The sequence below is a fragment of the Trifolium pratense genome, linkage group LG4 (assembly GCF_020283565.1).
Source record: "Trifolium pratense cultivar HEN17-A07 linkage group LG4, ARS_RC_1.1, whole genome shotgun sequence".
In the NCBI taxonomy this organism is placed as follows: Eukaryota; Viridiplantae; Streptophyta; class Magnoliopsida; order Fabales; family Fabaceae; genus Trifolium; species Trifolium pratense.
The window spans coordinates 49,259,887-49,275,222 of record NC_060062.1 but is presented as its reverse complement, the minus strand read 5'-3'; the positions used below and the strand labels follow the sequence as shown (position 1 = coordinate 49,275,222).

The window sequence follows — 15,336 nt, the reverse complement described above, 5'->3', positions numbered from 1 at the left end:
TTTTTTTGTTTTGAAAACTCGGTATCCAGCCCAAGGACCGACTAATCTGAGGGGACTAATCCCACCATCCACTTGCGGTTTGATTTTACTTTTTAAGGAATCTTTGAGTTACTATAAAGTCGACAGTTATTGCATGTTTGTGAGTCGTCAGATTAAAATCAGACGATTTGATCATTTGACATCGAAGATCATCAAATATAGAATTCTAAATTCGAAATTTATTTAGCAGAAATCAATTTCCTCAAGTTGTGGATTATGGACTATGGAAGAACAATAACTTCTTCATAAAAGATATGGAATTCAGTACAATAATTTCATAAGATACACACACGATTTTATCCAAAGCCAAAATGGCCCATGTAGGACACTCTAGCAATGGCTTCAAGATAATCAACTCAACAAGGAAAAAAAAAGAAACATAAAAATATAATTCAACTTCAAATTTTCATGTATGTATGATTTTTATCTAGCAATGATGTATTGCTTGATCAACAAGTATTAATTAACCACCCTGCAATTTGTTCTAATATGTCCCCTTGAACCTGTCAAAGGAGATATATTTCCCATCTTGATCATAGACTTAGCAAATTGCTCAAAGAAAAGATCATTTCTCTCAGCATACAGCTTCACCAACTCAGCTGATTCTTGATTCTTTGTCAACAAAACTTCATCAGAACTCAATAATCCCTTGTAAGCCAATAGATTCTTGAAGTAATTGTTATCAAATTTTGTTGGTGTGACATAGTCTAGGAAGAACAGATTTTGGTCACCGCCTGATCTTGGACAATTAGCGCGCAATTCAGCAGCATAGTATGGATCAAGAGTGAAATCTTGCTTGCCATTTCCAGTTTGGTTGTAGAGTCTTTGCCTAAAGCTTGTGCACCTTGAGTTTCCTATAGTATGACTCCCTATAACAATTGCACAATATTTGTTTTAGTATGTAGCTATGTATAGTACAATATATTTAAAGACTAATAGTGACAGTGTCACACACATTTAGAGACTAAAATGATTATTTACTCGGTCAAATGTTGAAGGAGCCTACCAGAAAGAGCAACAAGATCAACAATGTCAAGTCCTTGAAGTTTGAATTTAGTTAGGATGGTTTGGAATGTGTTATTTGGAGCTGGAATGTTATTGTTGGAACCACTTAAGCTTGCACCTAGTGAGTCCCTTCTGCCTAAAGGCACTTCCCAGTTTGGTCCACCAGCCTACAAATAAAAGGGAAGAATAATGTAAGAATACAAGTCTTGTGTTTCGATAAACAACTTAATTAAATGCTTATAGCATAAGTGCTTATTATATACTCCTTCTGGTCTCATATATAAGCAAAGATTCTTTTTTCAGCTTCATTGAATAACTGATGTATTTGTATTTGGTCCATATTGTGCACCAGATACATCAGTTATTCAATGAATCTGAAAAATGAATTTTTGCTTATATATGAAACCGGAGGGATATAAGCTATTTCTTTAACAAATATAAAATCAATCCAAAATATTTTCAAAAGCTATTTTAGAGAGTTTATGGAAATAAGCAGTTTATGGACATGTCATGAGACATATATACTTACAAGAACAGTTGAATCTCTGGCAGCTATAGCCAAAATATCAGCACAAGATACTGTATGAGGACATTGTTTCTCTAGTGCAGATTTAATTTCATCAATGACTTCAAATCCTCTTGCTGAATTACGGTTAGGATTTGACACCTTCTCACTAATAATACCTCCACTGCCATCTAATAAAATTGAAGCATCACAACCCTACAACATGATCAACTTCTTGTTATAATGCATTTGAAAAAGCTTAAACAATGTAATGATATAATACTTTTCATTCTTTAAAAATGTTCTTAGTCTCTATAAAATTGCAATTTTTAATTTTAGTCTCGACATAAGTTTTATTTAATTTTAGCCCTTATTTTGAAAACTTCTGACGAAAATGAGTGTTTTTAGTCTTCGTGTTTAGTTCCTAGAAAAGAAAAATAGGGACTAAAACGCGATTGAGGCTGCGTCAACTATATTTTGACTGCGATACTTTGCCATTTTAAGGACTTTGATGCGACTGTGACTTAAAACATCGGCAACCAATATAATTAATCGTTAATATTATATGGTTGTGATAATTATGATAATATTATACATACCTTGACAAAACAGTCATGAAAATGAAGTCTCAAAAGTGAAGCAGCTATTCGAGGTTCCTTTGCGACAGCATTGGCAAGGATGGACTTAACAATCTCATGAGCTTGTGGACATGAATAGTCATAAAATTGTGGATAAAGGTAAGACCCCAATTTCTTGTGACAGAAGCAAGAAGGAGCAAAGGCTAGTAAAGAAAGAATCATGAGGAAGCTCATAGAATTGGCCATTGTTGTTTTTTTTCTTCCTTTCAATATCACTTCAAAGAACAAGAGATATATAAAAGAGTAGTTGAAGAAGAGAAGTTCTGAAAGTTGATTGCATGAGTTATGTGATTGGAAATGGTATTTATAGAGGAAACTTGGGAGAAAGTCATTACATGATAGAAAAAGAATGAAGAAAGTTGGAGTTGGTAACTATCTATTTTTAAAATCCATGTTAAAGTGGAAGAAAAGAATGGAGTTAGTAGCTTTTTATAAAAAACATTCACATAGTCTTAATGGTTCAGATATAATCAAAATTTATTATATGATATTATAATTTTATAAATGAAAACAGAATGGTATATACATTATAAGCAGAAACATACATTTTCATTTTCTTTTTTTATTTTTCATATATATTAAAGATGGTACTAGTAGTTAAATACATTTAATTTTCTTTATTAATTTCGTGTAAAAAATAAAATACATTTATAAATTAAATAAAGCATATTTTTAAATAATATTAAGTATTGATAGATTAATTGACAATGACATTTGCTTATATTTAAATATAAAAGTTTTGTACAAAAAAAACAAAATATAATAAAGTTAGACACACTTTTAGCTTATAATTAATTAAGTGTTGAGGGAGTAATAAACATGTAATGTAAGGTGTTTGAAAACTTCTGTATGAGGAATAGGGCATTGAAGCCAAATAAGTTTAAAGCTTAATGTACCAAAAAAAAAAAAGTTTAAAGCTTAATTCGAAGCCAAGTAATAGAAATTTTTAAGTGTAGCTTAAAGCAATGCATAATGCATTAGTCCTGACTCATTCAACAGATTATGATATTCTTTTCCTTCTTGTTTCTTAATTCTTATACTCTGTTTTACTTCGTTTCTGTATTTTATAAATAAAAAATTGAGGGTGTGTTTGTATTGGTGGTATAGATTAGAATAAAGTGAAATGAAATATGACACACACCGCAAAAAGATGACATGTATCGCAAATACTCTGAGTTTACAATACAATTTGCATATGGTCCTTGTTCAAAAAAAAAAATTGCTTATGGTCTAAATACTGAGTAATTGTCAGGGCTAGATTCCCGGACTTCCAACTCCTTCAACTGGTTAATGTTAGCATAAGGTCCGATCATTTGTGTTGTGTCAACTGTTGATGGTCAAATTCGTATTTTAGTTTTTGGTTTTCATTGGACAAGAAAATATTAAACCTAATTTACATTTTCTACAACACATTCTTTCATTAGACCCCAAGTATTTTGCTTGCTAATCAATTAGTACATACAAGATACAACCTTAATTGCTTGTTGATTAATTATTAGCTGAGTCTTGAATCCAAAGTGCTTCCAGATAATCATGACAATATCAAATGCAAACTCAGTCAATCTGCAGGTTAATTGTGTTCTGTGTGTCTTATTAGAGGGGTGGCCTACAAAAGTTAATGTGAACTCACCTGCTCAGTTGACTTTGTATAATAAGTTATTGTAAAAAAAGCAATTCTTCCATAATTTTCCTTGATTGATATTCCCTTTGCTTCTTTTATTTTCACTCGGCCATATAAAGACATAATCACTTTTTGACTTCAAGGCCTTATAACTTAATGAGAATATGTATCTGATTTTGCATCTATTTTAATGTGCTGGAGTATAAGAATAATTCAAAAATAATAATAAAGGAGATTGAATAGTAGAAAATTTTGTGAAAAAATATGGTGAAGGATTAGGTATGTATTCCTCTAGGTATGTTTAGTGACCTACTTGTTTTAAGCATAATAGTAGACTCTTCAACTAAAGCTGTCTTCTTTTGGTTTAGCATTTTATATTCTTGCTAGACTTTGACTGTTGAGAGACAATAATGCCTTGATTGAATTTATAATAAAAATCTCACAGGAATTCTCAAATTGTGTCCAAGAAAACTTTTTGGATTATCGCACCTTCATTATCACATAATCTTAATCACTTTGATGGGAACTTTAGCCTTAACCGGTTGTGACCAAGAAACTACCGGTTTTGCTTGGTGAGTCGGGAATGCCCGAATTGGAGCTTATTGACAAAAAAGAATCAATAGTCCTTTTTGGCTCCGAGATGATGAACAGATCAAAATTCATTGTGTCCGATATAAATAGGACTCAACAAAACAAATCCACAAAGGACACAGCTAAAATAAGAATTTTTTTTTTTGATAGAAAAGGGCAATTCAATAATGGATCCGCTCCCACACTCTTGCTTATGGAAAGAATTGCAGAACTCTACAACCTCCAAAAGGTTCTAACTATGTTACTATACCAAATGTTAAGCTACCATTTGAATCTCCTTTTATTCATAGGTAAACCTTTATTATTGCTATAATTTACCCAATAATTAAACCATTAAAATAACTGACCCCCTCAGGTCCTCAACCAACATATGTATGTATTGGTGATGAAGTAAACCTAACAGAAATTACAGCAGCAGCAGAGGGGAAGAAAGTAAACCAACATTGCTGAATAGAGGTGTATAATGTAGAAAAAGCAACATAGTGAAATTATGCAGGACTTTAACTTTTCTTTCTCTGCCATGGTAGTTGTGAAAGTTGAATATAAGCACTGTCATAGAAAAGAAAAGAAACCTATATAGATAAGAAACCTTTCTCTTGCCTTCTAATTTCGAGTTTGTAAACTGATATCAATGTTGGATCACATCTGCTTTTGTCTCAGATTTACTAGACATTGCTTTATATAAATAAGTGAGAAAATTTCTTTCACAGGCCAAAATTCAAAATAATTGCAACTAGTATTTTAATAACCATAATAACATCATGTCTGAGAAAAAACCATAATAACGAAAAATCTTATCCGATCACAGTACATAACTTTAAAAGCAAACCAAAACTGATCAGAACTTCACCATACAGAAATCAGAATTACTTTCGGCACAGATGATAAGATCTCTATACTATGAAAGTCGACCAAATCTCATATTCCAGTAAAAGCCTTCTTTCCTGCACCACTAGATGATCCAGCTGGGATCACTTTCAACACGTTGAACCTCACCGTCTTGGAGAGTGGCCTAAAGAAAAATGGCGCAAATAAAGGCAATTTAATCGGACATGGATATCAATATCTATATAATATACTAAAATAACAGTATTGTTGGGTTAGTAGAGAAAGGAAAGAACAAAAAAAGGATTCTCCTATATAGTCTCACCTGCATTGGCCGATAATAACATGGTCTCCTTCCTTAACACGGAAGCAAGGTGATACATGAGCAGGAATGTTTGAATGTCTCTTCTCATACCTAAATAGAGCAAGTAAATAAAAGGGGAATTACAAATTGTGATTCTACAAATGTGCAAATAAAAAATGGGGACCATAAGTATGAAAGGAGAATGAATACCTCTGGTACTTCTTAATAAAGTGAAGGTAATTCCTCCTAACAACAATAGTCCTATTCATTTTAGCACTGTGACAAGTTCCAGATAAGATACGACCCCTGATGGAAACATTGCCAGTGAATGGGCACTTCTTGTCAATATAGGTTCCTGTATTAGAAAACAAAGGGACATTTCTGTATCAGAAGCAGAAATAAAATAACCATAATCATAGGCATCAAAATATTAAGAATACTCTCCCTCGGGCTAATCATAATCTGGATCTCAAAGTAACTAGACTCGAGAACATAATCATTTCTGCAATTTACAAGTATTTTGCAACTACACTTGCATGAGACAAAGTATGAGGATTACCTTACTTTAGTCCCAATACAAAGCTAGTCACCTCATGAGTATCAGAATACAAACAAATATACAATGTCAATAGTAATTAAGCATCCACTATGCAAAACAAATATAGTGTCCCAAAGTTTATATTCATCTCTAATTGTGCTTTGCATAGTACTATTTAATTTACTTTAGCTTTTTTTTTTTTAAGTAAAATGTATTGTTCATCTGTCAATTCCTTCAGAAGACTACATTATTGGGTAAACAACCATTTTGCTCACTTAATGTTTGAGGCAATGTGTAAAACACTATCACTATAGTTTCTGATTGTATCAAAATTACAAATGCATCCCCTGTCTCTTTCGATAGCAACCTTATCAACTCGACCAACAAAAAATACAACTAAAATGGCTAACCAACGACACATTGGACGACCAAAATGACTAACAAGAGTAAAAAAAAAAAATCATATTTTCGTAATTTTGATACCTACATTTTTACATTAAAAACTAAGATTTAAGATTTAACAACACAATAACATATACAAAACGAGTTTAGAACTTAATTTACAAAACACCTCAAGATAATGTTGTGATTATACCTTCAATTGCATCTCTGGGAGTCTTGAATCCAAGACCAATAGCTTTCCAAAAGCGATTTCCACCTTTTCCAGGCCTCTTACCCTTACCAGATTTCTTCGAACTGCAACAACAACCAAATCAAAATATGCATCAATAATCATCACAACATTGAACTGTAATTACGAGTATTGAATTGAATATTCACCTTAAAAACACATTACGTTGCTTGAGATAAGCTTTCTCAGTCTGTAAAATAAACAAATTGAAAGGAAAAAAAAAACAAATGAATCGAAAATCCAAACAAATGAATCGAAAACGAAGTAGTAAAATGAGATATTGTAAAAAAAAAAGAAAGAGTTACTTGTTCAGCCATGGTTGTGGAGTTAGTTGCAGAGGATGAGAGTGTAGCCGCAAGCAGTCGAAACCTACCTTCTCTAACTCGGATGGATATTCAGAACAAACAAACCCTGAGTACGAGCGAGTCTCATTCTTATTATTTATTTACTACCCGATTAGATGGGCTTTTCTATATGGGCTTATTAGCTTTGGCCCAAACTATTCATACCCCTTTCTCTTGGTTTCTCTTCCTCCTCCCATCATTCTATTATCATCTGAAATTCCATTTTTGCCCTTGGGAATAAAGTTCGGAATGTTGATTTCGATTTTTTTTTTTAGTATGTTTTAATGTTATTCACTTGTATGGACTCCGCTTGTGGGTTTGACTACTTCAAAGATTCATAATATGGCGTCTCTCAGGTCTCTAGTTGTTATATTTAAATATTTAATATGATTAATTTTGTCATCCAATAGGGACGGATCCAGAAATCAATCCACAGGGGGCCAAATAATAAATAATAGAGTTAAATATATTTTTTGTCCTTATAAAATAACGAGTTTTTATGTTTAGTTCTATTAAATTTTAACTGAAAATATCCTCTAAAATCTTGTAATTTGGTATGAATATTCTCTATTTTCAAATATTTTTACAAAAAATTGATACTTTTAGTCCTCAAAATAATTGCTATAAAATACAAATATGGACTAAAAGTAAATTTTTTGAAGGACAAAACTTAAAAACTCTTAATTTTATAAAGACAAAAAATATATTTAACAAGAGTGAGTAAATTAAGAGGTGTCATTAGCAACTCATATACATTAAAAGTTATACATATTAAACATATATGCATGGGGGAGGCGGGGGTTGGAGCCCCTGCTTGCCCCCCCCCCCCTTGGGTCCGTCCCTGCATCCAAAAAGGATTGGCGCGCAGCTTATTGTTTGTTTGCCTTCCATTCAAATTCCATTCAAATAGAAAGAGTAATTTCCATAATATAAAGAAGAAAAAAAAAGAGTAATTTCGTTATTGTTACTTAAATATTTATGTTCGAGATAAAAATCACATTTTTTTAAACAATATCTCTCAAAAATGATGTTTATTTTAATTTATTTTTTTATAATTTTATTATAAAAAAAGTGTAATAAAATGATGAAATACTCAAAATATTTTTTTTATGAGAAATAATTTAAACCAATTTTTCTCATTTGAAGCTTTTTTAAAAAGTTGTTAGTTTGCTAAAAAAAATTGTTAGTTAAAAAAAATTAACAAAAAAATTATGCAATATAAAAATCACTTTTAAAATAAAAGCTAAAACAAAAAGGATACATCTTGTGAAAATAAGAAAAAAGATTCCAGCTATAACCATCTCTTCTTTACTTTTTACCTGTGAATTTTGTTTACAAAGAAATACAACAAGACCGAGCCTTCAAAATCCCATTTGTATGAGTCAATCCAAATAACATTTGGCAGAACAAACTCCCAAAAATTGAATAAAATGATGGTACAATGCAAAAACAAATGAGTGGCAGTAAACGATCAAATGGCGCCATATTTTCTCTCCGCTGGTCTCCATGCAGCTTGAGATTGTGAAGGACCAGGAGGGCGCTCCCAAGAGGCTTCGCCACTTGCGTACGGGTCTTCTGGCTGTGAGTAACCTTGCCCGACACCACTCACCTATTTTCATGATACATTCAACAAATGTTAGTTTCGTATGCAAGATGAGGCAATAACGATGAATCCTATTACACTTTTGAAAGAAGAAAATAAAAACTAAGTACAAAAACTTTGGAACTAACCCATGATGCATCTAAGTTATATCAATACAGTTCAGACTGTTATGTCCAATGTTTATAACATATTTTCTCATACTTAGCGCATGCTTAAGATTTCTCATATCCTTCGCAAGAAGTTTAGCACTGTTATGTCCAATGTTTAGTTTAATCAAAGCTCAGACCTAATAAGACTAATTTTCTGATGATTAACATTGACAACATGCATTAAAAAGTTCAGAATTAACCCATTATTAAGTAATTTCCATGTCAAAGTTCTAATAAAACAATAAACACTAATAGGAGCTATGAACTTACTGTCTCTAAGCAGGCAGATAGGTATGTCATCCCAGGCAATGCGTCAAGTCCATGCTGCAAAAGGTTAAAAGACAGTTAAAAAGTGTTTTCAAGAAATAAAAGAACTGATAGTTAGCAACCATCTAATGACTGTAACATGGAAGGGAAAGAGACAAGCCCTGACCTGGCGTTCCACTTTTGTCTTGTAAATGAACCCTCCACAACAAAAAATTGTCGACGAGACAAAGAATCTGTTGAATAACAAGTTTCCTTATATTAAATATGTATAGAAAAAGAATATGATCAGGAGGTGTATGCAACTATGTTTGACAGGACAACAAGAAGTCATAGTTTTATGAACTACATTTAGTATTGAGCCCTTAATTCTAGATTTTAGTTCTTTTACTAGGCATAACTAAAACACAAGCAAAATATAAGAGAAAGTTCCTATACATGCAAGATAGCACTCCAAATATTGCCCATCCTCTTGTGGCACCACCTCCTTGACCTTGTTTGTAGTCTGCAATAATGAATAAACAACATGACCCATTCATTCATTCAACTAAAACATAAGAATTTTTAGATACAATTTATATCCTTGGCAAAAGCCCTATACTCTGTCCTGTTTCCTCTTTACAATTTTCAATGTACGTTAGAAGTACTCACCGCACATTTTTGTAAGCACAAATTGAATTGCCTCGTATCCTTCAACTGGGATTGTGATGTTAACTTCATATGGGGTGTTGCGGGCTATCTCACCTGGAAAAGAGTTGAAACACGAAAGTTCTACAAAGACAATTCCACAATGCATGACATTAATGCTTCTTAAATAAGTGGTACCGTACATCTCCAATCAACAATCAACATTGTAGGTGACAAAGTTGTAGGAGCCTTCCCGCTAGCAGCGGATCCAGACAAACTAACTCCCAGGCCTTTATGTGGATGAACCTAATTAGCATCAAACAGCAGTCAATGGTCATGTCTAAGCACCTAGAATATGAGAAATGTCAATAACAATTAACCCGAGGTTTATTTGGGAGGGGGTTTAAGGTGTGGAGACGAGAGAAGGGAAAGAGTTACGAATGATCAACTCTTCCCTTGTTTCAAATGGTTTTCAAACAATAGGAAGGGTTTGCGGCAAAACTCATCATTGCTTTCTTCTTTGAATTCCCCCCAAATTGGCGGGCGGTTGACATTCAAACATAACGGGAGTATTCCTCCTCCCTTTCCGCCCAAACCCCTTCCATCCCATTCCCTCCCAATCAAAGCTTTAGACTAAACTAATTACAAAAGTACCTTCAAAATAGGCTTTTGTACTAAGGATGAGAGTGAAGCAACTGCACTTGTAAACAGGACTACCTGAGTTTGTGATGTCTGAAAGCTGCAAAGCAAACACATCTCACATTTATTCGTAAAAACTGTATGCGAAGCACACATACATACTATAACCAATAGAAAAATAAAATGTCAATGATTAACAACACAATGCAGCAGCAACCCTGACCTAAACTCATGATGGGGTTTCTCAAAACCGAATTGAGTCATGCCATTGTAAACCTACAATTTCATAAAAAAAAAAAAAAAAAGTAGATTAAAATATTGTTGAATAAACATTCATTTTGGTCCTTGAAAATTTTTCTAAACATAACTTTGGGCCTCAAATGATTATATACATCAAATTGGATTATGAACATCAAAATAGTCTTAAAGTTCTTGCAAAAAAAAATAGTCTAGAAGTTATTATTTGCTGGGGGCTAAGTTGAAAATATCCACCAACCAAAAAATATCATTTCAAGACCAATTTGATGTCAATATGTCACGAGCAGGTCCCCAATTAAGTCAAGTGGGTCAGCTCCTCTCAGTTAAGCATTGTTAATTAGCATGCCTTGATTTTATGAAAATCCTACAAGAACTGAATTGGGAACTTAAATACTTAATATAAATTCTTTTATTTGGAACAGCTAAAAAATTATTAGATTAAAAACTCAGTTCCGGAACTTAATATAATTTAATTCCTGGAATTATGTATACTCCTATCAAGAAAAAAATCAATAAAAAAAGTGAGAATGGTAGAGCTGCTCACAAGTTCCCATGATCGAGGATGAAAACCAACAGTGAAGCCTTGGAACACTTGTGGGCCCGGTTTATCACATGAAATTGCAAGTTCAATTAAGGCTCTGAGAGACATCAAAATGGAAATGGTTTTTACATATTCAAAGGTCACACTTCAACTGTAAACATTGTAAATCAAGAACAGCAAAAAGCACCAGGCATATGTCAAGGAAGTAGGATAATAGGCATACAGTTCAACCAAAAATCAAGAGTAGCTAAAAAAACAGTTATATATGCTAGTTCATAACACTCGGCTACAAGTCAATTACATTACAGCTATGTGGTGACTGAAGTTGCATTTGACTAATTTTAATGTTGCTCCTCAATATGGAATACATAATGTTGCCCCTTAAAATTAACCCAAGGTCCTAAAGACTTGATAAATATATTGGCTGAATGTTTGTGGAGTTAGACAAAAACTAATTGAAAGAAGCTTTTCTCGGATAAAATGGCCATCAACATCGATATCACGGTGTTTGGTCCTTTCATGAAATATTGGAATAGAAACATGCAATATATAATGCAACTTGGTTCTAACAATATTCATTTAACCACATAGCAAGGCGTTTCATCAATATGAGTAGTTTAAGACATAGAGCAGCAGAAAAATATTAAAGCAATGCCCTTGTTGTTTTATATTTCACGATAAAGGGCAGGTTTAACAGTATTTGTGCCCCTAATTCCCAATGGTTTTTATATTTATGTGTTGGTCCCTATATGTCTCCGCGTGTGTGTACTCTTTTGTTTCCAGTCATTTGGATTTTAGTCTAACAAGGATCAATATCTTAATGGCTTTGTCTAGTATGCACAAGTGACACATGTCTTCATGCACAAACTTGTTTTCACCATTGGATCACATCTCATTTGATCCAATGGTGAGACTTATTGATCCAATGGTGAAAAGAGGTTTGTGCATGGTGAAAGACTTGTCTCACTTGTGCACCATAGACTTGGCCTATCTTAATGGATGAAAACTATATGAATCAATCCTTTATGGAAAATAGGGATCAATAGCTTAATGGATTATAAGCAATACACACCCAAACACATATATCAAGGGATCATTATCCAAAGAAAAAATGTAAGCACCAAAGGAGGGTAAAAACTGCAAGATTTTAATTCATATCTAAACCTAAAAGTTACATTCATAAGGGAGAATGGAGCCTTCAAATCTACAGTATTATAGACCCCCAAAATTTCAACTTGATGTAAAGATCACTCTTATGTTTCACTCGCAAACAAACATAGTGAGGGTTCAGACGTATGCATTTTTGGTTTAAAAAGGATGGCTGAGAATAGAGCAAAGTATAAAAGACCTGCACTTCGATTCATATTCGACATGACATATGCATCCAGGACGACCTGCAAGTCAAAAAAAGCCAAAAAGAATGTGATATGCTACTTTGAAACGGTAATTAAATAGCAAAAGCCATTTCAATGTGGCACTAAGACAAGTAATGTCTAATGAGAAAATCCATAGTGAAATTTTGCTTTGCATACATCATTCAGTGATTTATTTTATTATAAGCCTCTCAAAACTTTTTCCCTCTAATTTCAGCATTTTTTATTGAGCACATTCCAATAAACTTTGCTTCTAAACAACCCAATGTCTCAAATATAGTCATACCTTTACATTGTCCATTAGGACAACTCCCACATATGATATTTACCTGAAAGACATGAATGTTAACATGAGAAAGGTACAGGTATCACATAATGACACAATAACTATGATATAGAAAAACATTCATATATTAGACTAAATATTTAGCCTAATGGGAATTTAATGCGTCTCTGTGCTTCGAAGTTAAATAAGTCGTGTGGTTCATCATAGTTATACAGTTCCCAGTTCCAACCCAGGAACTTGTACCTTTTAATGCCTCTCTTCATCATATTTACACTATTCCCATTTCCCCCATCTATGTTCTGGAGTTTCGAGAACTGTTAATAAAATAATGGAAATTTCAGAGTAGCACCAACCTGAGATGTTCGTCCCATTTTGTCATAAGTTTGTTCACAACCCATTAGGTCACCATTATAAAACTCCTATACATTGAGAAAATGGCATGGAAAGCAGGAGAAAAAGTGTCAAGAAAGATAATGAGAATTGAAAGAAAAATGTATATTCAAGTTTGAAACATAATGTTTATTTTTTTAGTTCACGTGTTAGGAAACTTTGCGTGTGCACTTACGCAATACCTATTTACTCTCTCCAGATGCCAATGCAGTCTCACAATGACAAAGGAGATTACAACATCTTTGAAACATGGAATTTTTTTTTAAGTTACAATACTAATTATGTGACTAGTAAAATGAGTAAGCTACTTTCACAGTTGCATCCTTTCTGCATTCAATCTTTGATTACTAATTCCAAATATATAACATTTTTCTGCGTTTGAGACGGCTAGTTTTTCTCACTAGCAACAGCTCAGATAGAAAGTTTAAAAAAAGAAACAAAACAAATTATAATAATTTTCTTTCCTTCCGAAATAAATTTACACTTATGATGCAGTGTCCTTACTCATTTTTTTATTTAAAAAAAATATAGAACAGAGAACTTACTTGTACAAAATCAGATTGGCCAGAACCAGCAACAAAGTAGTTGAAGTTGTCAAATCGACCAAAATCAACATATCCCTAAATAGGTTTGGGCATCAGCTGATGAAGTGAAGAATATATTACAATAATTACATCAAATGAAAATGGAAACACCTTCTTAGTAAAAGTTCAAAATAACAAGAAACAAAATAACCCAAGCATCCAACAATAGTTATTTACCACATAAACTTGACATCTATGTCCTGATTAGATTTCAAATTTAAGTAAATCTCTACCAGATATATGATCCACAATTGCTGCAGCTTAACATGATTTAAGTTTTTGAAAGTCACTACATATTCGATTGTTCATTGGTGCAAAACAACTCCAGAAAACACTTTTGTACATTAACCTTTTATTAAATATTGAAAGACACAAACAAATAACCAATAATCTTCTTAAAACCTTCTTTTTCAATAGGGTGTGGAAGAGAAGGCACAAGAAACAAAAATAAATCAGCTCAAAAGTGTCCTTATCCTTTTGCAAATATACAAAAAAAAAATCTCCCTAAAATAACCAGAAGCAGAAACCCAAATAGAAGTAACAAAAATTAAGCTATTCAGTAGTATATATTTTCAATTTGTGAGTTATCCATTTAACATATGAACCGATATCGGTTGCAATTAGCAACCATTTAAAGATCTATACTGTTACTATTACTATCCAGATGGAGTGAAATACGGTTTGCATATATAGGCATAGTACTTAGGCCGTAGGAGCTTGAAGTAGAAAATACTAAGATGATCAACAAATGCAAAACTAAGAAAGCTCTTCGCCAGACTACACAATTAGAGCAAATAATAAACAAGTGCTTAGAAGAATGGTAACATAAACTACCGTTTGCGATCTACTTTCTACGTCCTTGCAGAATCGAACCACCAAATCAGAACCTTGCTGCATCAATACAAAGTGAAAAACTTAGCACTATTCCTAGTAACTCAGATCAAAATTGAGCACTCCAACAAAATCATTCATATATTACAACAAGCATTACCTTCTCATCATCATACTCAAAAGGGTAACCAATCCAGCTACTCTAATTAATAACAGTCAAGTAAAAACAAACTTATGAAAGAAACAAAAAAAGCATAAAAATAATTGATATTAACCATATCAATGATATCATCAACTAATTACCATTAATAAATTAAAATTAAAATCAATAAATGACCCATTTGAGATTAGTAATAATTAAATACAATGGCCAATAAAAGTTGATAACTTGAAGCGTGTGGAAATGAAGGATACAAAATCAACAATTCGACTTGAATTATTGAAAGCGTAACAATTGGAACTCGGCATCGAAATTGAAGCGACCCATGATATCTGGAAGAGAAAACCTGCAAAACAATATAGAGAATTGAAGAAATTAGATGAATCTTTTGAAGTAACTAAAACGAAAGAGAAGAAGATGTGAAAACGAGAAAGCACATACCTAGGAGTAAAATGGTTAACGTTGTGGAGTGAAACATTTTGGGAGCGAGGTTAGGTTGAGAATAATGATTACAGTGAAATTCTAGCAGGAAGAAAGAGTAGAGAGGAAACAAACATGCAAAGCGACGAACAAAACGGGATTTTGGTTTA

The 15,336-nt window shown here is 32.8% G+C and overlaps 3 protein-coding genes across 3 annotated transcripts; all 3 read right to left on the bottom strand.

The window, feature by feature from the left end:
• Positions 1-261: 261 nt before the first annotated feature.
• Positions 262-2,477, bottom strand: LOC123921757 (peroxidase 72-like). Its single transcript, XM_045974420.1, has 4 exons — positions 2,149-2,477; positions 1,574-1,765; positions 1,046-1,211; positions 262-908 (listed from the first exon to the last, which is right to left on the bottom strand). The coding sequence occupies exons 1-4, from the start codon at positions 2,371-2,373 to the stop codon at positions 499-501; spliced, it is 993 nt and encodes a 330-aa protein (XP_045830376.1). The 5' UTR covers positions 2,374-2,477; the 3' UTR covers positions 262-498.
• A 2,639-nt stretch (positions 2,478-5,116) lies between these two features.
• Positions 5,117-7,158, bottom strand: LOC123921441 (40S ribosomal protein S11-like). The gene is made up of 6 exons (XM_045973984.1): positions 7,003-7,158; positions 6,847-6,887; positions 6,662-6,762; positions 5,739-5,883; positions 5,550-5,639; positions 5,117-5,411 (listed from the first exon to the last, which is right to left on the bottom strand). The coding sequence occupies exons 1-6, from the start codon at positions 7,012-7,014 to the stop codon at positions 5,318-5,320; spliced, it is 483 nt and encodes a 160-aa protein (XP_045829940.1). The 5' UTR covers positions 7,015-7,158; the 3' UTR covers positions 5,117-5,317.
• A 1,168-nt stretch (positions 7,159-8,326) lies between these two features.
• LOC123921440 lies at positions 8,327-15,326 on the bottom strand. Its single transcript, XM_045973983.1, has 17 exons — positions 15,188-15,326; positions 15,001-15,092; positions 14,747-14,788; positions 14,590-14,646; positions 13,717-13,791; positions 13,135-13,200; positions 12,782-12,824; positions 12,471-12,516; positions 11,126-11,219; positions 10,547-10,599; positions 10,339-10,423; positions 9,888-9,990; positions 9,709-9,801; positions 9,496-9,562; positions 9,227-9,293; positions 9,064-9,117; positions 8,327-8,650 (listed from the first exon to the last, which is right to left on the bottom strand). Exons 1-17 carry the CDS (start codon positions 15,222-15,224, stop codon positions 8,513-8,515), a joined length of 1,212 nt encoding a protein of 403 aa, XP_045829939.1. The 5' UTR covers positions 15,225-15,326; the 3' UTR covers positions 8,327-8,512.
• Positions 15,327-15,336: the final 10 nt, after the last annotated feature.